Source organism: Papio anubis, chromosome 2, assembly GCF_008728515.1.
Source record: "Papio anubis isolate 15944 chromosome 2, Panubis1.0, whole genome shotgun sequence".
NCBI classification, from domain to species: Eukaryota; Metazoa; Chordata; class Mammalia; order Primates; family Cercopithecidae; genus Papio; species Papio anubis.
The window spans coordinates 161,242,885-161,266,534 of record NC_044977.1 but is presented as its reverse complement, the minus strand read 5'-3'; the positions used below and the strand labels follow the sequence as shown (position 1 = coordinate 161,266,534).

General features: G+C 38.9%; 1 protein-coding gene across 1 annotated transcript in view; it reads left to right on the top strand.

Moving 5' to 3' along the window:
- Positions 1 to 23,650, top strand: part of LOC101014591 (collagen alpha-4(VI) chain-like) — a 104,960-nt gene that overhangs the window by 73,275 nt on the left and 8,035 nt on the right. The window contains 9 exon segments of the mRNA XM_031663762.1: positions 432 to 494; positions 2,896 to 2,946; positions 7,259 to 7,294; positions 7,399 to 7,461; positions 8,742 to 8,804; positions 9,974 to 10,009; positions 11,330 to 11,366; positions 13,659 to 13,670; positions 13,760 to 14,253. Of these exon segments, the coding sequence (XP_031519622.1) occupies positions 432 to 494; positions 2,896 to 2,946; positions 7,259 to 7,294; positions 7,399 to 7,461; positions 8,742 to 8,804; positions 9,974 to 10,009; positions 11,330 to 11,366; positions 13,659 to 13,670; positions 13,760 to 14,253 (855 nt within the window).

Here is a 23,650-nt window from a genome sequence, read left to right as displayed (position 1 = left end):
TTATATCATCATTTCCAGCATACATTTCTGATAGGCTGGTGATTCTATTGACTGAAGGCAAGGCATATAGATGAACATATAGAAAAATGAATCACATGTATAAGTAGACAAAGATGTATCAACAGATAGATATACATATGGATTAACCACAAATATAAATGTGCACATCCAAATTTAGAAAAAGCTATAGTAATATAAAATTCTGTAATTGATGTTACATATCTGGTGTTGCTAATTTTCAAAACCAAAATTGTGACTATCTGTTAGTTATTCATATTTAACAAAGCCTAGAGAAAAGTATTTACCTTAGGATGTATGGTATGCTACCAAAACTTGAAAACAGTGACTGTAAAATCTCTGAGGAAAATGACACAAAATTGCATAATCTCATAGAAGAAAATTAATTTGATCTTTTCTCTTTATAATAAAAGGGAGAGCTTGGTGATGCAGGAGAAAGAGGCCCACAGGGTCGACAAGGACCAAGAGGGCAACCTGTAAGTCCAGTTTCTCTGTTTTGGACTCTTGATTAAATTTGTTTGCCATTTGTTCTTATTTTACATAAAATTCTAACTTTTTAAATGTATGAAACCACTTTTATTTAGTTCAGAATATAGGTACCAGAGACAAGAAATCAGGCAAATCAGGGAGATATAGTCTAAAACATCTCAGTGTGCACCAAGCTAAATTTTGATGGAGTCATCTACCACAGCATTAAAGTGTCTTATCTATCTTTTAGATTCCAGTAAGAAATTATTTAAAAAGGTCTGATAAACAAAAATGGCATCAACTTGACGTAATAAATTGAAATGGCTTTAACATCATTGCTGTGAACACAAAATTTTAATATTCTTTATGAGTTAAACTCGTGGTTACAAATATGACATGATCACCAGAGTTCTTAAGAATTGAAATAGTCAAAGTTTCTCAGACTTCTTGTATAAATTAAGACTCCAAAGAGGACTTGGAATTTATTTTGCCTTCTCACATATCGAAGAGCAAAGTGCCAATGTCTCTCATCTGTTTGACAATGATATTTTATGAGCATTTGAGTCTTTTAGGGATACAGAGATGTTCAGTGAAGCATTTTTTTTTCCAGGGCAACAAATAAGAGAGCCAGATCAGCAAACTTTTAAGAGTATGGGTTTGATTATTCAGAGCATAGAAATAATCTTTGGAGACCAAAGATCATAAAAGACTTCCTTCTACAAAACAACACTTTCAAACACAGGGCTATGCATTTTTACCTTAGTTATCACCCTGAACAGGAGAGCAAGTTAGCTATTTTATGACTATTTTCAAGAGACATCTCCAAAAATAGAGTTTGGGTCTTGGGGGTTGCAGATGCTAGAGTTTCTGCACTTCCTTCTGCAAGGAGAAGATGGAGTAACAGCAAATAAACTTCATTATCACCCCCACAAGCCGCTGCAAAGAACTCATTTTTGGCAATCTTCTTTCTCTTATTTTTCTTTCTTTTCTAGTCTTTCAGACTTTCCTGTTTAGACCATAGGAATCTTTTTGTGTCTTCAAATTTTTAATTTTTCTTCTCAACTGATCTACCTGGTTTAGGGGAATTCTTTGTTCATTCAGAAAAAACACCTATAGGGTTTTGAATTTACTCTTTATTACAGGAAGCTCATTGTCTGTCTATACAGATGCTAAGCTCCTTGGTAGTATCATCATTTTCATGATTATCATCATTACCACCGCTGCAACCTCCATCATCATTATCTTCAGCAATAACTGAACTAATCACAATTACCAGCATCATCAACACCATCACCATCACCACCATCACCATCAATATTACCATTACCATCATCACTATCACCACCATCACTATCACCATTATCATCGTCACCACCATCACCATCAATACTACCATTACCATCATCACTATCACCACCATCACTATCACCATTATCACCATCACTACCATCACCATCACCACCACCGCCACTACCATCATTACTACCACTATCACTATCACCATTGTCATCATCACCACCACCACCACCATCACTATCACTATCATCCTCATTATTACCACCACCATCACGACTACCACCAACACCATCATCACCATTGCCACCACCACCATCATTACCATCATCAGCACCACCATACTATCACCATTGCTACCACTATCACTACCATCATCACCACCACCTTCATTATTACCATCAGCACCACTACCATTACTGCCCGCCTGCCGACACCATCACTACCACTGCTACCACCAGCAGCAGACTAATTACCATTTATCAAGTACTGCCTCTGTGCCTGACATTGTGCTAAGCACTTTTCATACACAATCTCAATCTTCCCAACAAGTATACAATGTAGATGACACTATTATCCCTATTTTACAGATTAGGAAACTGAAGTTTATAGAGGTTGTGCAACTTCCCTAGGGTGACTCAAACAACTAACATAGGAACTGCAATAAAAATTAGGGTCTGTCTGGGTTTATAGTCTATACATTTAACCACTAAACTATATTGCCTATATTCCAATCTTTTTCTCCAAAGTCTGTGCTTTTGTCTGATGATTTACCAATTCTAAAGCTTCTATTTTTACTTTATCTCACAAGGAAAGCAAGTTTAGCCCAAGGGAAACTTTGTACAGTTGTGTATAGCTTCCTACAACCAAGGTATCATCTTGCTGATGTACAGATGGGGGTTTAAAAACCCTAAAAACTTCCTTCTATTGTGGTCTTTCAAAGATTTCTCCAAATCTGAGTATTTGTCTTATGAAGGTAGTCTCCCAATCTCCATCAAGCCCCATTGTTATCCCTACTTCTTTGCATTGTTGATTTATCCAAGGGTTCAGATACTATTATCAACCAAGTGTTGGTCTGCATGACTCTACAATTCATCTTATATGTCATTTTCTTAGGGTCTTCCTGGTTCTGATGGATATGGACATCCAGGAAGAAAAGGAACAAAGGTAAGGGTAACCTTACAGGACATTCTGAACTAAGGACTATAGTTTTTATTTTATTTTGTTAAAATAAGTGTTATTTTGTATGCCAGGAACAGTTTGTACATATTTACAAAATGTTTTGGCCACCAGAGCTCCCTCCCTAAAAAGTAAAAATTGATTTTGTCGCTCTCTTATTTAAAAGTCAAACTTCTTCCCTCATCTTCCACATATATGTCAGATATTCCCACCTCAGCTCTGGGAGTGCCAGACCCTTTCTCAACTTCCTTGCCTTTACAAACACTCGTGTTTTCATTTGGAATGTGCTTCCTGATCTCCTCCATCTCTTGGACAATTTTTACTCATTTTCTAAGACCCACTCAAGTACCAACTTCTCCTTGTGAAAGCAGCTTTGGTCTTCCCCGGACAGAATTTGCTGTCCTATACTCTGTGTTCTTAAAGCATGTTCATATTTCTGCAGTAGCTCCTTTATGTCAAGGTTGTATTATAATTTGTTCTTGTATCCCCCAGGCTGTAAACCTGACAGTAGCATTGCACTTTTGTTTTTCTGGAACTGAGTCTGGCAGAGAGTAGGTGCTCAATAAGTGTATTTGAATGAATGAGTGCCACTCTCGTAAGAAGCTTGTATTTTAATATGTAGTTAATTGGTCACTGACAGGTCTTAAAGCATGGAGGTCACATGGAACTTGTTGAGCAAATCAAATCTTAATACCCACTGTTATTCTGGATGCTTTAGTCTTCAAGTTACATGTATTGCCTCACAAAATAAGAAATCACTAGGATGTTTAGTGATACTTAGTTGCTTAATGATGTCAGGATTCTGGGCTGGCTTCTCTGCAATTCTCTTGTTTCCCTGTGGCTGCAAGATGGCACCACTGCCATTTTATTGAGCAGAAAAATGCCTCAAACATAGTAAGTTTTCAGTAAATACTATGGAATGATGGGCTATGGGGAACCTCAGTGATCATCTAGCTTAGCTTTGTCAATTTACATTTCAGAAAATTGAGGCTTAGAGAAGTGAAGTAACTTGCCTATGGTCACACAGCTAGTTAGAGGCAGAGCTGAATGTGGAAGCTAGTCCCTTGAAATCCCATCCAGGTAAACTAATTTTTTCTTTGCTACGGACAAGTTTGCATAGCAGGCAAATTCTGGGTAGAATTCAAATGTGCATTGTTTGGGCTACATGTCAATTTGGAGCTAAGCACAAGGGCAATTTTTGTTTATTGTGATACAGCTAACATTATGGAACACAGATTCAGTCCATATTTGCATGAATTTTTCTTTGCAAGATGTAATGGCCTCATTTTCAATGTCCCATATTGCTGATTGGCCAGTTGAGTACATTTTCTTAATCTGTTCACTCCCCTTCTCTCTGAATTGACTATTTTACACCCTCTCCTCTCTCCTCAAACTTCCAAGATCTGCTTTGTCTTCAATACTTAAAGCAGATGATCATGGCTTCCTATTTCATGAACAAAATTGAAGCAGTGAGAAAAGAACCTCTATAAATGTTCACCACCAAGTAGGCCAACCTACTTGCCTCTGTACCCATACACCCTGCCTTCTCTCCTACTGCTATGGACGAGGGTCCACAGTCTTATCTAAGACTAATCCTTGCCTCCTAGACTGGATTCCACTCCCTTTTGCTTTCCGAGGCTCTCGGTCCATTTTTTTTCCCCTGGGGAAAACTCACTGAAGGAGCAGTCTATACCAGTGCTTCTCAACAGGAGTGATTTTGCCCTCCAGGGGACATTTGACAATGTCTGGAGATGTTTTGGTTGTCAGAACTCAAGGAGAGAGTGCTGGCATCTACTGGGTAGAGATGCTGTTTAACATCTTACAATACACAGGACAGCCCCTCCCAACAAAGAACCATCAGGCCCAAAATATCAGTGGCGCTGAGGTTGAAAAACTGACACTTGAGCCTTCACTTCTTGACCCTCCCCACTCAACTACATCTGCTTTAGTTGAGGTAAACGCCATGTTGCTAAATTCAACGGTCACTTCTCTGCCCTCATTGTGCTCCATCTCTCAGCAGCATTTGACAGATTGATCATGGGTTTATTCCCGATTTTTTCCCTCCCTCAACTTCCAGTACATTCTATTTTCCTGGTTTTCACTGTCTTCTCTTTCTCATCCTGCTTTGCTAGATCTTCTGGATATTCTTGACCTTTAAGTATTGGAAGACTCAAAGCTCTATTCTCATACCTTCTTCCTTCTTTACTCACCTCTCAGGTGGCATTTCTTGGGGAACTCCAGTTCCATGTCATCAATAACCATCTATCCTGTTATCTCCACTTTATTTCTCCCGCTTGGACCGATATCCCAAACTCCAAAAATATTTCCACTTGGTCATCTAACAGGCATCTTAAAATCGGCATGTCCCCAAACACATTTCTTCTTGTTTTTTTGTTTGTTAACCTTTTATTACAGAAAAATTCAAAAATAAATAAAAGTGGAGACTAGTATAATGACACTTTCCTGCCTCACCCCATGTTCCCATCACCTAATCCAAACAATGAACAACCCCTGGCCAATTTTGTTTTGTTTTATTTATACTCCCACTCACTTATCCTCCCACCATGCTGATTTCACACCCTTCCTTCCTCCTCAAACCTCCAAGATCTGCTTTGTAGTCCATATTTAAAGCAGATGATCATGCTTCGTATTTCATTAAGAAAATAGGAGTGAGGAGAGAACCTCTACATATGTTCACTTACTGTAGGTCATGTAATATATGAGATTTACTTCAAGATAATCATATATTCCATGCATAGACATTTCAGGTTGCATCTTTAAAAGATTGTTTAAAAATGTAACCACAATACCATTCTTACATCAAAGAATTAATAATAATCCTTTAATATTGTCAAATATCCAGTCAGCCAAAACTGTTTCCCTTAACAACCTGCCCCTCCTCCAGCCTTTCCTATCTCAGGGACTGGAAACTTCATCCATCCAGTTGCTCAAGACAGACACTTGCAGCTATCATTGATAAATCTTTTTCTCTCACTCCCACATTTAATCCATCAACAAATAGTGGTAAGTCTATCTTCAAAGTACAACCAGCATTTTATCATTTCCCACAACTGCACTGCCACCCTCTGGACCAAGCCAACATAATTTTCCATCTGTGTTATTGCAATAGCCACTGAACTGGTCTCTCTGCTTCCACCCTTGCCTCATATAGTTAGTTCTCCATGCACCAGCTAGAGACATCCTTAAAAACATAGTCAGATCAAGTCATTCCCTTATTCAAAGCCCTTCTGTCATTCTCCATGTCACTCAGAATAAAACCCACTGTTAACATGGCCTATAAGAATTTATACAATGTGGTCTCTGTGAACTCTTTGACTTCATCTCCTCCTGCCTGCCCTCCTCGCTCCATTCTGCTTCAGTGTTCCTCAAACATAGCAGCACATACTCTTCCTCTTACTTCAGGTTTTTTTTTTTTTTTCCCCACATACTTCTCCCTCTGCCTGGACTGCTCTTCTCCCAGAAGTCTGCTTGTTTTCTCACTTCATGCTGGTCTTCACCCAAATGCCACCTTTATAAAAAGGCTTTGCCTGACTACCTCATATAAAATAGTGCCTCCTCATCCTTTGATACACATAATTCTTTATTCCTTAATTCCCTTTCTGGAATAACATTGATCTCTTTCTCACATGTTATATATTTCTTTGTTCATTTTCTTCCCCTCTAGTATGTAAGTTCCATGAGAGCAGGAACAGGTCTTTGTTCTGTTCACTGCTGAATTTCCTGTGCCTAGAGAAGTGCTTGGAAGATAGGACATGCAAATGGATATTTGTTGAATGAATGATTGCTTTGTAGTATGCCTTTGGTTCTGACAATGAGCACCTGCTTCCCAACACTCAATGTGGTGCCCTCGCACTTGGTTTCTGTTGGATTAAACCTCAGGTTATTTAAGCTGAGAGATAAAAATGCCCTACAGAAGAAGTTTCATTACACAATATACTAGAGAGGGGGGAAATTTGTAAAAATTATTTATGAGTTGTTTCATGTTGAATTAGAGATATGAAATATGGCCACTTGAGAGTAGCTCAAGATAACAACTGTTGCTATAGTTGTTTTTCCTGGCACTTGTTTTGAGTGTATTTCCTCAAAATTATAGCGTCTTCTTTTTCCCCAAGGCATGTGAAGGAAATTTCTTAATCAGATGACATTAAACAAGACCTTATCTCATTTCTGACACTGGGGTGAACCTGGATTATAGTGTCTTCTTTTCCCCCAAGGCATGTCAAGGAAATTTCTTAATCACATGATATTAAACAAGACTTTATCTCATTTCTGGCACTAGGGTGAACGTGGATTCCCTGGCTATCCTGGTGTCCAAGTAAGAAGATATATTTCTGGGCCTGGCAACTGGTAGGCAGCATGTGTCATTTGTTTGTGCTTGTTTTTCTTTACACTCAAAATTCTGCTTTTGATTCTATTAAGGGAGAAGATGGTGACCCGGGCCAACAAGGAGAAAAGGGGGCAAAGGGAATAAGAGGGAAGAGGGTAAGAATCAAAGAGACTTCCTAAGATCTATAGAAGCCCATATCATTACGGAAGTACATTTTCACTGGGTTAGGACTTCTTAGCAGGAAGCCTATTCCTGCTCAGTCAATGCTCATTCCACACCTTCCTTTGGCTATCCTACTCCCCACTTAATCCCACTCTCATTTATCTCCTGAATACGAATACAGTTTACCAAGCCATAACAACAGAAAATCCAAGTTGGGAGTTTTGGTTTTACAATACTAAGCTTTTAAAACCAAGTTTGGGAGCACCTCTGTCTTTGGTAAGTCTAGACATCATGTGGAAGGATATTGTTTTAGCTGTTGAGCAAACATTGCTGTTTCTTTAGGATTCTTCCAAGCCTTAACTTTCTCTTGCTATTTTTAGAAAAGATTCTTGAGAATGTAGTTGCCATCTTGGTGGACTTTGAGTCCACTGTGCTTTATACAGTCTCCGATTAAAAACCAATTCCTTTATGTTCTGAACAGTCAGCCTTGAATGACCACAATCACTGGCAGCTCTTTTTGAAAAGAGTAAGCCTGTGGATATCTAACATCTTGGTAATGTTTAGTTGATCATTGTTAGACACCAAGGTCTTCTAGGAAATGGACTAGTGTTTACTGCAGGAAAGAGGAAAGGAAAGAGAATGTATGTTTTCTAGGTACTCAAGAATTAGTACTTTCACACATTGGCAAGGACGTAAAGAAATATTTGATCTGTGCCTAACTTGGCTTGCTGCTGGCTATGGTTGCTCTAATCAACTAACTTTTATTTCTAGTTTCAAATAAAAAAAGATAAAGGATTCACTGTATTTAGATAACACTGTGTCATTTCAAATACTTGGAAGATGAGCAGTGAACCTATGGCCACCATGTGCCTTTTCTGAAACACTAAGAATCAGAAGGTGGTAGGGAAATTTTTCCTTTTTCCTGATGTCAGGCCCTTAATGTAGACATCCTGCATTATTTTTATTATATAACCTCAAGACTCAATGGAGTGTATTGAGTCATCTTTTAACGATCTGTCTAGAAGTGTGTATTTGTGTGTGTATGTACACATATGCATGACTGAGGTTGGGCATCCAGGGGGGAATTTGGATGGTTCCCATAAAATGACCTCCCTCTCTTTCTATTCTCCATGTCTTATCCCACAGATATATAGTTTATAAACTAACTGGTCAATAGCAGACTCATTGGCATTAGGAATAATAACATATCAAAGTGGATCTGATGGTTGTAATCAAGGAGGAATCTTATTTTTCTGGCTTGGTCTTTTTTTAGGGTAATGCTGGCTTTCCTGGATTAGTTGGAACTTTAGGTTACCAAGGCCCACCAGGACAAATGGTAACATGTACCCTTCTTTTTCCTTTTGTTTTCAACTGTTGTATAAAAATAAATAAAGATTTGATAAGAGGCATCTCTTAAGAAATGAACATTTGGGACATACAGTGGGATTGACATAGAGAACGGGGCAAATTTTCCTACAGCATATTAGCTTCAAGTCGTTATACAGTATATTTATTCAATATATATTTTTACTTGAACATGGGGAAGATATTAGAGTGGCTGGAGATTTATGAACCTGTCTAAATAAATAAAATGATTCATAAAATTCACTGAAGAGTGAGTTTATCATTGCAAACAAGATGAGCAACAATATTTATGCAAAAACCAGCAGGAAAACCTAACAAAATACAGTATTTATATAATCTTAACTAACAATGTTGCAAGTCCATGAATATTTTTAAAATTCCCTGGAACATCATTTGATATGAAAGGAAAGACTTTGAGGCTGTGATTCTTCTGCTCTATGCCTTGTCCTAGGAGGCCAGACTATCAATCCATGAGGGATGGCACAGTAGGTCAGCCTTGGATTGAACCTGGTGGTCTCACTGCAGTCTAGGGTTTACTGGAGAGGTGTGACAAAGTCAGAAAATAAAAATTTTAGTGCTAAAAGGACCATTCATGGTATTTCTACAGAAGAGGAAACAAAGGCTGAGATGCTGAGATAATTACAGTGACCTGCCTGAGGTCACAAATTACAACCTTGTAGATTCTAAATAAGAACAATGATCTCTAGACTCCCAGAGGTTGGAGCCATGAAGCTCTAATCTGAAGGTTTCCAGAGAAGACTTCTTGTTCAGTATCAGGGCAGAAAAAGGGTGGTGCTGGATGGCCTGAAGAGAACATGAGGGAGGAACTGGGGTCTACTTTAGAACTATTGATGAATGGTCCTGGGATCTGGGATCGCCCTTTTTCTGAATGTGATCCTAAGCTATGGTTTCAAAATGACCTGGTCCTCTAGAAGTGTTTCTATCTAGGCCTTCTGGACTCAGAGGTCTTGGATACACCTCTTAGGCACTTCCTAAAGGAGTCAGACAGAACTCTGGGGCTGGGAGTGAAGGACAGAAGATGGTCTATGTAGTGTGGTGGAGTTATTTTGCCAACTCTGTAGAAGAATGTGTTGGATCTCAAAGTTTTGCATTTTAAACTCAAGTTTCCATTCTTTCCAGGGTATCAAGGGCCCCAGAGGTTTGGTAGAAATGACGGTAGGTGAAGATTTTAATTCCAAATGTTATTCTTTTTTTTTTTTTTTTTGAGGTGGAATATTGCTCTGTCGCCCAGGTTGGAGTGCAGTGATGCAATCTCAGCTTATTGCAATTTCTACCTCCTGGGTTCAAGAGATTCTCCTACATCAGCCTCCCAAGGAACTGGGACTACAGGCATGTGCCACCATGCCTGGCTAATTTTTGTATTTTTAGTAGAGACAGGGTTTCACCATGTTGGCCAGGCTGGTCTTGAACTCCTGACCTGAAGTAATCCACTTGCCGCAGCCTCCCAGAGTGCTGGGATTTTACAGGCATGAGCCACTGCACCCAGCCAAAACTTTATTCTTCTTAGAACACAAAGCTTTCCACTTTCACAAAATAGAAATCTGTTAGTCTTAAAGATTCTTTAGTTTTTTCCTCTTACAAATTCTGTCAGTACTTTAAGTTTATAGACTTTACTTTGAAATATTATCACCAAGTCAAATAAAAATAGTAGAATGATATTTTAAATCCAGCAGGGAATTGGGATGTTTTGGAGCAACACTAGTTGATGTTAAAAAAAGAAAAGACTTTGAGGCTGCTACCTTTCTGTAATGTGACTTTTTGTAAAGCTCAAAAACTGCTTATAAAGTATTTATAAACCCACACACAGGCTTTTGTATAGCACAGGTTTTTGTGTTTCATGGAACACTTGAAAATAGTCTCAAAAGTTATGATAGTGTTTCATCTCCCAAGTACAAAAATACTATTAGGCAGGGGGTGGGGGGTGTGGAGGCAACTGAGGAGCAGGAAGTGATGAGGTCTGGGATGGAGGGAAGGACAGAACAGAGAGGAAGGGATCAAAGGAAAGAAGCGTAATGACTAGGTGAGGTGGTAGGAGTGCCTGTCTAGGCAGTCATTCTAAAGAAGTGATATAGGAATTGCTACTATAATATAGAGTGCCAAGAATTGAAAGCATTTCCCTGCATTCTCTGCTGAGATTCTTTGATTTCAACTTCTTCAAAATCAGGTTTGATTCCATTACTTTGTAAGGCAGATTTAAAAAATGGATACCCCTTATCTACCTGTCTCCAAAAGTATGGGCACTATATTGCACACACATCTTTTAAATCTTTTAAAATATCGACTGAATTTGGAAATGTAATTGTAGAATAGTCTCATCTGCTCTGACAATTTTGGGGTTTTCTGTTGTAGATTAAAAAACTTCAGATAGGCACTGATAACATCCATATGACATTCCTAAGTGACAAGTGTGAATAAAAATATACCTCAAGTTAAATACTTTTTCCTTTTTCCTGTTTTCCCACATCTTTTTAACAGCCTTGCAAAATTGTTGATTTCACACGTGAAAACTGCCGTAAGTTGTTTTGGAAAGGCCTAAAAGGAGCCAGTGGTATGAGCTGGGGATGGATTACGGATTAGGGGCATAAGTCACCTGAGGCTTTGGCTGAGGTTTGGAAGATGGCTTATTCATTGTGAAAGGCTCTTATAAATTCATACAGTGGGCTCAGTTCCCCTTTAGGTAAGTAGTCTTTCCCAATGTGGTCTCAGAAATAAAATGGATTGAGAGCATGCCATCTCAACAAGGAAGAGAAGCTCCACTGAGCAGTGCTGTGCCCCAGGAGATGTTGTAACTGCACACCTGTGTGCCTACATCTCACTGCTTCTTATCACAAAACAAAACAGAGGAGCTTTGTTCTTCTTATGTAACCCTTTTAAATAAGAGGGATCAATAGTCACCCTTTGAGAAGAAATCTGTCTTATTTTATTTACGGTTGTGTTTGAAAAATGGAATTATGAACAATCCAGTCTTAAGTAATGTTTTGTCATATCCCCAAGTTGGAATTTATTTACTATGTTCAATGCATTCCAGGATATTTGTGTCCTAGGATGTGTACATTTATCTACTTAATGGCCACGGGGCGAGAATGTTGATTTGGCAAATTGCTTAGTTTGGAAGTTTGGGTTTTCTCTACGATCATCCCACCTTTCTTACCCTAACCCTTCTATGTTCTCTCTGTTCCCATCCAGTGGCTGTTCAGGGAGATTCTGGAATTTTTTTTCCTCAGAATCATAAAGAATAATATCATCAGTGTGATTATGAATTAAAAGAGTGTCAGAGTTGACCATATAAAAAGTTAAAACCCTTTTACACTGAGGGATGCCATGAAGTCAAAAGTAAACAGAAAAGTGGGAAAAAATAATTTGCAATATAAGCAAAGGACACAGGCAAAGGAACTAACTTCCTTACTATACCATGTTGAAATACAAAAAATTGCTACTGCTCAATCATTTTTATCTACAAACACAGACATTGCATAATGGCTAAACCTAAATGTAAAAACAAAAAAACGAACACCACTTTTAAGTTGAAAATGGGCAAAAGACAGGAAAGAAAATATACAGATGTACAATAAACCTGTAAAAATGTTCAACTTCGCCAGAAGTCATAGAATACAAATTAAAACAATGAGATACCCATTTTGTTTCTCAGATTGGAAGTGTTTTAAAAATGCCAGAAAAATCCCTATTCAGATTGAGAAAGGTATAAGATTACACATTGCTGGTGTGCGTATAAATTGGTACAACTTTTCTGAAGAGCAATTGGCTGGACCATGCATATAAAATCAATACTTATAGAGATTTCTATAGGGCTATGATTGGACAGATGTGCACAGATACATGTACAAGTATGCTCCTCATAAAGGATCATCTATATAGTAGAATAGATGATATTGCTCTAAATTTATTGATGGAAAAAATCATTACATACTAAGTGAATAAAGATTCAGAATAAATATATCTTAAGCTCCAAGTTTTATAAAATGAAATGAAATAATTCTATATTTATTATTTATGTATATACATACACATGATGAATTATGGGTAATTCTAATTTTTTGGTTTTTTTAGTATTTTTTGAAAATATGTTACTTGTATACACACACTTATGTATAATATATATAGTTTATAATTAATATATATGTAATTTTATATGTGTATATATTATATACATGTGTATAATATAGTTTCAGAATAGCTCAATGTATTCATTAGGTTTAAGTTCAGTTGAATGTGACCTAAATCCTCAGTAACAGTGGTACAAATGTTATTTCTGAAACCATAGGCTGGAACTAGTCAGTTCAGGTTGATATGGAGCCTGTGGTGGTCAGGGATCAGTCCCTTTATATTTTCCTGCTTTGCCATTGTGTGTATATGGGATGTTCTATTTCCCAAATCACTTCATGGTCTGAAAATATATCAGGCTTCAGTCATCACATCTATATTTCAGCCACCAGGGAAAGAAAGGGAAAGGAGAAGAATATTTTTTCAAAGTTTTACCTATCATCTTTCCTATTCTCTTACCTAGAACTTGTAAGATGGCTAAGTTGGGAAATGTTGTCTTTGTTCCAGGCATCCATAGGGCCAATCCAAAATTGGGGGTTCCATGGCTATAGAAAAAAAGGGAGAATGGATTCTGGGGGACAAGTAGAGGTCTCTGCCACACTCAGCAGGAGCCTGAGAAGGCCATGCTTGAATTTCTCAGAGGAGATGGTTTTTCCTATTGAAGCACACACATGGGAAAGGTGCCACTGCCTGCATAAGCTAACAATGTCTTCTTTTCTCTCCAAAATAATTTCCCTTCCAGCTTGTTCAAGAGGTAAATAATATTCCTTCTTACTCACTTTAATCCTTACCTTTTTTGAGGCATTACAGAACATCTTAAATCTGTATATCTGTTGTCTCAAGGTATTTCCAAATGCCCAGTGTTCCCAACCGAAGTGGCCTTTGCCTTGGACATGTCAAATGATGTCTCCCCGTTGGATTTTGAGAGGATGAGAAACATTTTATTGTCTCTGTTGATGAAGATTGAAATAAGTGACAGTAACTGCCCAACAGGTGCCCGTGTGGCCATTGTTTCCTACAGTGCCAAAACCAATTACTTGGTTCGTTTCTCAGACTACAAGGAGAAGGCTGCACTCCTGGAGGCTGTCAGGAACATCCCCCTGGAGCACTCATCTGGCCGCAGGAACCTTGGGGCCACCATGAGGTTTCTGGCGAGACACGTGTTCAAACGTGTACGCTCAGGTCTTCTCATGAGGAAGGTGGCTGTGTTCTTCCAGGCAGGCTGGGCCTATGATGCAGCTTCCATCAATACAGCCACACTGGAGCTTGCTGCAGCGGACATCATCCCCGCGGTCATCACCTTCACAAAGGGGCACAACCTCCCAGACACTCTGCTGGTATGTAGGGGGAACCACAAGTGGGCAGGGAGCTGGGGGCCCTAACACTTGGTTTCTACCTCTCCATCAAGGACCACATGAGGAATGAGAGGTGTTCAGGGAAAGAATTTCCCTGGAATTGATGTGTATGCCAGGAGTGAGGGCTCTCAGTATGGCCCATATACTGGTACTACTCCTAGTACCCACTGGCTATTCTTGAGCACCTATTCTGTGCTGTGTGCCTCATAAATATTATCTTTACTTAATGAGTCCCACAACTCTGTAATGTAGGTGTTATTGTTTATTTCCATTTCAGGGATAAGTAAACCAAGGCTTATGGAGGTTAAATATATCATCAAAGGCCAAATAGTTAGTTAGCAGCAGATATTGTCTGCCCCCAGAGCCTGTGCTTAACCACTGTGCTAAACTATATCACTGGGGGTCAGAGAATATAATTTTCTTCCTTTTTAAAAACCAGAGTATAACATACATACTCATGTAACAAAGTGGACAAAGTGCAGTGATTTTAAATATACAGATGGATTAATTTTTATGTATGTTTAAATCCCTGTGACTGATACATAGTTCAAGATATAGAACACATTCAGCATTCGGTGCCCTGTAAGTTTTCTTCAACTTCTTTATGCAACCACATACTCCCCATGGTAACTGCTTCTCTGAGTTCTATCACAATCAAGTACTTTTTGCCTGTTCTGGACCATCATATACATTGGGTCATACAGCATGTACTTGTTTGTATCTGGCTTCTTCCAGCCGACATGGCATGTCTTCTTGTTCCTCCATGTTGTGTGTGTGGGTAGTTCGTTCTTTATTATTCCTGTGCAGTATTCCATTGTATGTATACATAACCCTTTATTTACTTATCTATTCTCCAGACTTTACTTTCCTAATTGAAACCCATGCAACACACTTTCATGGAAGATCTGGGATGATTTATCAGAACGAAGGGCGATTTTCTTCTTAAGAGATTCCAGGCTGCTTATGAATGTTAGGTTGGATTATGGGACGTTGACAAGATTTCACCAGTTTTGAGCTGCAGAAATTGAAATGTTATGTGGCTCAACATAATAGCTAATCAATTCAGCCCATTTAATTTTCTCTGAAGGTTCAGTGTGCAGCAGAAGTGGTAGGTGAGAGATTTTGTTGCGACAGCTTTGAATATGCGTCTAAGCATCAATAAAGTTGTGACAGCTTGCAAACTGCGGGGAAGGATGGACAAAATATCTTGAGTTGAGGAAGCTAAAATGCAGAGGATGAGTTCCTTGTTCATCCTTACATCCCTGTTGCTTAGTGTGATGTCTGTACAGGGTGGGTTGGTAGGGTACATCCTCAACAACTGCTAGAATGGATTTATAAAGACAGTATAAACAAATAACTAATTAAATTACAGATGCAGCTTTTGTCTTTGGTTCTTTCATCAATAATGAGGTGCCTTTGGACAAGTCTCTTCACCTTTCTTGGTCTTATTTTACTCAGCTCAAAAATGGAGAGGGGGTTGCAACTAGTTATTATCCAGGCTCCCTTCCAAGTGTAATTATCAAAGCGTTTATTTCTGAGGAAGGGATTTCCTTAACATTTGGAGAGTGACTCCTGGGGTGTGATCACATCCCTCTAATGCTCATCAGTGCTGCTCTCTGAGAGGGGATCCTGGGCAGACAGTGTTGGGATCTTGCATACAGATGATCCTTTGTTGTGATGTTCTTGCCCTCTTAGTTGCCGTAGGTTCTGAGTAAAGGGATATCACTGTATGTGAGAAGGACATGCCAGGTTGTGTACTTGAACCTCAGTTCTGTCATTTCTTTTTTTTTCTTTTTTATTGTACTTTAAGTTCTAGGGTACATGTGCAGAATGTGCAGGTTTGTTACATATGTATACATGTGCCATGTTGGTGTGCTGCACCCATTAACTCGTCATTTACATTAGGTATATCTCCTAATGCTATCCCTCCCCCCTCCCCCCTCCCCACAATGGGCCGCAGTGTGTGACGTTCCCCTTCCTGTGTCCAGCTGTTCTCATTTTTCAATTCCCACCTATGAGTGAAGCATGTGGTGTTTGGTTTTCTGTTCTTGAGATAATTTGCTGAGAATGACAGTTTCCAGCTGCATCCATGTCCCTACAAAGGACATGAACTCATCCTTTTTTATGACTGCATAGTATTCCACAGTGTATATGTGCCACATTTTCTTAATCCAGTCTGTCATTGATGGACATTTGGGTTGGTTCCAAGTCTTTGCTATTGTGAATAGTGCCACAATAAACGTATGTGTGCATGTGTCTTTATAGCAGCATGATTTATAATCCTTTGGGTATATATCCAGTAATGGGATGGCTAGATCAAATGGTATTTCTAGTTCTAGAACCTTGAGGAATCGCCACACTGTCTTCCACAATGTTGAACTAGTTTACAGTCCCACCAACAGTGTAAAAGTGTTCCTAATTCTCCACATCCTCTCTAGCACCTGTTGTTCCCTGACTTTTTAATGATCGTCATTCTAACTGGTGTGAGATAGTATCTCATTGTGGTTTTGATTTGCATTTCTCTGATGACCAGTGATGAGCATTTTTTCGTGTATCTGTTGGCTGCATAAATGTCTTCTTTTGAGAAGTGTCTGTTCATATCCTTTGCCCACTTTTTGATGGTTTTTTTTTTTTTTTTATAAATTTGTTTGTGGTCTTTGTAGGTTCTGGATATTAGCCCTTTGTCAGATGAGTAGATTGCAAAAATTTTCTCCCATTCTGTAGGTTGCCTGTTCACTCTGATGGCAGTTTCTTTTGCTATGCAGAAGCCCTTTAGTTTAATTATATCCCATTTGTCAATTTTGGCTTTTGTTGCCATTGCTTTTGGTGTTTTAGACATGAAGTCCTTGCCCATGCCAATGTCCTGAATGGTATTGCCTAGGTTTTCTTCTAGAGTTTTTATGGTTTTAGGTCTAACATTTAAGTCTCTAATCCATCTTGAATTAATTTTTGTACAAGGTGTAAGGAAGGGATCCAGTTTTAGCTTTCTACATATGGCTAGCCAGTTTTCCCAGCACCATTTATTAAATAGGGAATCCTTTCCCTGTTTCTTGTTTTTGTCAGGTTTGTAAAAGATCAGATGGTTGTAGATGTGTGGTATTATTTCTGAGGGCTCTGTTCTGTTCCATTGGTCTATATCTCTGTTTTGGTACTAGTACCATGCTGTTTTGGTTGCTGTAGCCTTGTTGTATAGTTTGAAGTCAGGTAGCGTGATGCCTCCAGCTTTGTTCTTTTGGCTTAGGATTGTCTTGGCAATGTGGGCTCTTTTTGGTTCCATATGAACTTTAAAGTAGTTTTTTTCCAATTCTGTGAAGACAGTCATTGGTAGCTTAATGCGGATGGCATTGACTCTATAAATTACCTTGGGCAGTATGGCCATTTTCACGATATTGATTCTTCCTATCCATGAGCGTGGAAGGTTCTTCCATTTGTTTGTGTCCTCTTTTATTTTATTGAGCAGTGGTTTGTAGTTCTCCTTGAAGAGGTCCTTCACATCCCTTGTAAGTTGGATTCCTAGGTATTTTATTCTCTTTGAAGCAATTGTGAATGGGAGTCCACTCATGATTTGGCTCTCTGTTTGTCTGTTATTGGTGTATAAGAATGATAGTGACTTTTGCACATTGATTTTGTATCCTGATACTTTGCTGAAGTTGCTTATCAGCTTAAGGAGACTTTGGGCTGAGGTGATGGGGTTTTCTAAATATACAATCATGTCATCTGCAAACAGGGACAATTTGACTTCCTCTTTTTCTAATTGAATACCCTTTATTTCTTTCTCTTGCCTGATTGCCCTGGCCAGAACTTCCAACACTATGTTGAATAGGAGTGGTGAGAGAGGGCATCCCTCTCTTGTGCCAGTTTTCAAGGGCAATGCTTCCAGTTTTTGCCCATTCAGTATGATATTGGCTGTGGGTTTGTCATAAATAGCTCTTATTATTTTGAGGTATGTTCCATCAATACCGAATTTATTGAGAGTTTTTATCATGAAGGGCTGTTGAATTTTGTCAAAGACCTTTTCTGCATCTATTGAGATAATCATGTGGGTTCTGTCTTTGGTTCTGTTTACATGCTGGATTACATTTATTGATTTGTGTACGTATCTGCTCTTCTCTTCATTTATTGGACATATTCTTACCCCAGGATGCTGGGAGACAACTTCGTGTTCTTTAAATTTACCAGTTTACAAAGGATGTTAAATGATACTTGCCAGCTCAGCTGTAATGAGTAACCTCATTTCTGGTGACACTGGTAAGGAGAGAAACTGTAAAAATGACAACTGCATTCTCAGGACCTTTCAGAAAATCCTCATTTCTTCACAACTGGGCAGAAAATTCAGCACTTAACCTCCCCTACTCTGTTCCTCAGCCTTAGGGGAACTCAGTTAGGAGAGTGGAAACATCTTGTGGTTTTTCTTCTGAATTATCTGCCTGAAGGCTTTGTTTGATTATGTGTGGGGTTTTGTCTTTCACCTCTATGTTATTTTGATTTTCCGAACAACACCCACATGCTGCTTCTGGAAAAATGATGGTTGTTCAATTTGAAGCAATTATGTAAACAGATGTCCTAACTTCCCTGTCCATTTAAACATGCTTAGAAGCTGTGGTGCATTTTGAAAAGGTTTATAAAGCCATCTGTTGAGTTGTCTCAGACCTAAATAAAACTGCATTATAACATTTGAACTTTCTGTGCCTCGTACCCTTGTTAAGAAATGTCTAATTGCCTTATGTCTCAAAACAAGACTTCATTAGACCCATGTTTTTAAAGTTAAAAAGCAGAGGATTACAAGGAAAATGCAATTTGCAATTTGTGGGCCAGGTTTCAAATTTTGTTTTTCTTTATAAAAAGTCTAGCCCATGTTCCCTTGAAACAATGCCTAATAGCTCACATTTATTGATCTAGGCACTAAGATCTTATTGATTCATTTAATCCTCACAGCAGTCCAATGAGATAAGTATTATGATGAGCCCATTTTTCAGATGATGAAACTGAGACACAGAGAAGTTAAATAACTTGCTCAAGGTCTGGAATTCTCATTAGCAATGGGATTTTCAATTCAAAAATCAAAAACAGGAAAAGAAGAGAGACTTTAGAAGATTTAAGTTCTTTCCCTGTATTTATGCATTTTATCTTTACAATAACACAATGATATAGGTCTATGAATTGGCCCTATTTCTATTTATGTGTATTTCTCTTAAAAAAGAAGGCCAAGCAATGGAATTACAGCTATAATGGGAAGCAAAAACAAAACAAAACAAAACAAAAAATCACCTTTAGAAGATGAAAACATTAAGAGAAAGGCTAAATGAATTTTTGGGGTATATTTTTCTATAATTTCAAAATTCAGATAATTTCAGTAGGACATTCTTTTCTATTTTGGGGAGACAATAAATATACATATTTATTTTATTTTTAATTGACAAATAATAATTGCATATAATTATGGGGCATAAAGTGATATTTTGATACATATATACATCATGTAACAATCAAATCAGAGGAATCACCATGTCTAAAGTTGGAAACATTTCTTTTGAAGAAAGATGGTTTTGGGTTATGCAGTTAGGCCCTTTCAGAGGAGGCCTATGGCTGCTCTGTTCTCCGCTAGACTGTTAATGCCCTAAGGCCAGGACCCGCACCAAAGGAAAGAATTAGGCAATGAGGCTTCAAACCCTGGTTTTGTCCCTTATGTAATCTGGGTATGTTATTTGGCAATGGGGCCCCCTTAATTTATTCTCTGTAAAATGGGCGTAAATTCACAGGATTGTTGTGAGAATTATAAGGCGTGGTACCCACAGGGATATCTGACACTTTCTATGTGTTTACTCAATTGGGTCGCTCTATTACCATCTTCCTGAGTTCTGTAGGAATGCCCTTTGCCCACTATTTATTAAATCTGATAGTGAGTGCCTATGGAGTTCCAGCCACCATGCCACATGCTTTCCATGCCTTATCATCCCAACCCCTCCCTATTCAAAATGTGGTTCAGGGACCAGCAGCAGCAGCATCACCCAGAATGTGATGCCTTTCCCCTGATGTGAGCAATCAGGATCTGTATTTATAACAAGAGCCCCAGACGGTTTGCCTAAATGTTAAAGTTTTAGGAGTATTGGTCTGAGCCTCATAGCTATGCTACAGGTTAATAATGATAATTGTACATTTCCCAGATATGTGAAGGCCAGAGGTGAAGTTATTTGTTCTCGGCTACACAGTCCTGAAATTTGCATTCAGATATGGCTGGTTCCTAAGTCTCACTATGCAACCTACACCCTTAACCCAATGCTGACACCTAATGTTTTCCAAGGAATCTAGGAAGACTTGGCTGTTTCATAGCAGTCTTTGGTGGGATCATGCCAACTCGAAGGAACCGAAACTGGACTCAAGCTCCTGGGGTCAGTGACGGGTTACCTGGCTACTCTCTCACTCTGCCTCCTTCCCCCTACTTTTTCCAGTTTGCTGTCCTTGTTTCTCAAGCCCTTACTTAAACTTGATGACAGATGGTTTCTAATTCTCTCTCCTTAGGGTCCAGTTAGCTCTTCGTCTGTCCAAGGCAAATCCTCCTTTCTAGCACTTGCTTCTTTCCACTCCATTCCCATCTTTCCAAGCCAAGAGACTCCCCCATCTCAGTCCCAGAGATCAACATTATCCCATGGCTTCTGGCAGCTTAGTACAACAGCTGATGCATTGACTTTAACCCACAGGGTTACGTTTGAGTCAGGGATCATGGGGAGGTTTTTTAAATATTGAGAGTTGAAGTTTGAGAGTCATCCTTGTACTCCTTGAGAAATGTCTTTCTGTCTATCAAACAAAAAAGGATGTTAATATAACCCCCTTTGCCATATCCTGTCCCCTCAACATACTCCTCTCTTTAGTACACAACTAGTCCCAACAAACCACAGCTGGACATTTAGGAATGAAGTTGGTTGAGAGAATTGCTGTAGGTGCTGATTCAAACTATAGTAACCTCAAGCAGACCTCTTGGTTTATGTTAAAGATACTCTACTGATATTTCCTTCTCTGGTGTTGATGGGACTTTGTCGTAGGAATCATACACAGTTTTCTCCTCTCCTCCATGTTATCTCTCTGCGAACTTTCTCAGGAAGTATCTTGTCCATTTTATCAGTGACAAGGACCATGCTGGCAAGTCCAAAGTCAAAGTAATTAAATGTTTATTAATAACAACTAGGTACAGATGAATCTATACTGAATCATAGCTTTCCTGTGGACTTTTATCATGCTTTTGTTCCCACAATTTTGTTTTTGCAAGAACAGTACAAATTTTAAACATGATCATAAAATTACTGTTAGTTAGAAAAGTTTTTAAAAAGATAAGTGTTCAAATTCAGTTGAATCTGATAGTTTTCCAGCAAATATTAATAGAAGAAAGATAGAAGAGTTATGTGTTCTGAGCTGCTCAAAGTGGAAAAGTTGGCACATTGTCCTGATCAAGAAGCAAATAGAGAAGGTAGTAACCTAGGACCAGGCTGTGTTGGAAAAGGGAGAGAACTCAGGGGCATTGACTCTTTCCCTAACACTCTGTTGCTGATGAAACTGAAGCCAGAGGTTTATCCAAGGCTACATAGCCAATTATGGCAGATGAAGGACTAGGACCCAGGTTCCTGACCTCTAATCTGTTAGTGCTGCACAGAAGTTTCTCTATGAACCATCTCTAAGACAAATGAGAATGAATTTCCACAGACTTGGGGGAATGTTCAAATTTTTTTGAAGTCTTTCATACTACTTTTAAAAGTCACCAAAATTTTGCACTTGATAATATACTTCACCCATGTGAAGTAAATTTTGCATTTTATAATATACTTCACCCATGTTTCCTGTGCTTAAAAAATAATGTACACTAATTTAGCATTTCCCTACAACTGTTGGAGTAAAATTGATGCACCCAGAGTTATCACAGCCTCTTCATATCTCCTGGCACATTGCCATGGATTCTGGGTTCAGAAGCCTTCCAGATTGTCTTGTGTGATTTCCAGTAGGCTAGCAATGTGTCATATTCCTGCCTACACTGTTTTCTCAGTCCTTAGTGATTAATTAGGTCCATTTGGCTTGGTCAGTACTCAGATCTGATAATCATGTGAAGTAGATCTGAGTGTTGAATGTTGGCAGCACGGCACTCACTTTCCATGCCAGCTTTCTCCACGTGGCAAGGAGTTCCACAGATGTGCGCCATGCAGCTGCAGGCTGGAGGTGGGTGTACGCTAAACTGTGGGAGCAAGAACATTGAGCAGAATTCCAGAGATAAGCACAGTCCGCTTCTGGGCCTTTGTACATGCTGTTCCTTCACACTAGAATGCATTTCCCTGCCTTTTTGCCAGTTAAGTATCTGACTTATTATCTCAGAAGTGCCAGATGCCATAATTTTCATTAGGTCCCCTCTGTTCCTGTCCCTCAAAATGAATCTCCTCTTCCTGTGCTCCTAAAATATATTATTGGAGCTCTTTCTTGTCTGAAAATCATTTATCTATCTTTCTACTTGGATTTTAATCTCTTTGAAGAGGCCGCCATGTCATCTTTGTATCTCCAAATGGCTTGTTAATGCTTTCATGTAGTATCTGTTTCATCAGTCTTGATTAATTTGGATTTCTAAGTTAGGAAAAAGCCTAATTTAAGGTTACTTTGGCCATATGAGGAACAAGAGAGGATGCTTTTTGCTTTTATTCTTAGGAGACTTACGACTGTTCCCATGGTTTTTTGTGTTACGTTAGCATAAACATCGAACTCTTCATATTTCATTTCCCACTAGGATTTTTTCTTCAAGTAAGCTGACTCTGAAAAACAATGTTTGGGATACACATTATTGTTTGTTAGAAAAGTTTTTAAAAAGATAGGTGTTCCTGAGCAGCAAGAGTGAAGAGCTCTGTAATGTTAAGAAAATTTATTTGCAAATTAACCCTTGACTATCTGTCTTGCTGAGGTCTAGCCTAACATCTTCATATCCTCAGCATCTAACATCTTCACATCCTCAGCATGTTGCTACCTGGAGGACGGCCCAGAGCCTGCTTGTTCCTGCCCAGACAGATGAAGGAGGAGAAGCTGACCCTCAGTGGGGCTCTTTTCCACACGCTTTGGCAGAGAGTAGATACAAAGATGGACATGACTAAGCTCAGGCATCCACCTCTTTGGAAACCACACCTCAAATCCTGAGAGAAGCATTCTGAAAGCACTTCTAGTTTCATCATGAGTTTGACATTCTGCAAATTGTCTGTATAAGTCAGGGCAGGTTAACTGTGAAACCATTCTTTTCCAAGTCTCAGTGTCTTAACATAATAAGTGGTTATTTCTGCCACCTGTCATAAGTGGATATGGACCCTTGCATATGTTTGTGTGGGAGAAGGCATGTTTTGTGGCATGCCACTGTTTTGGG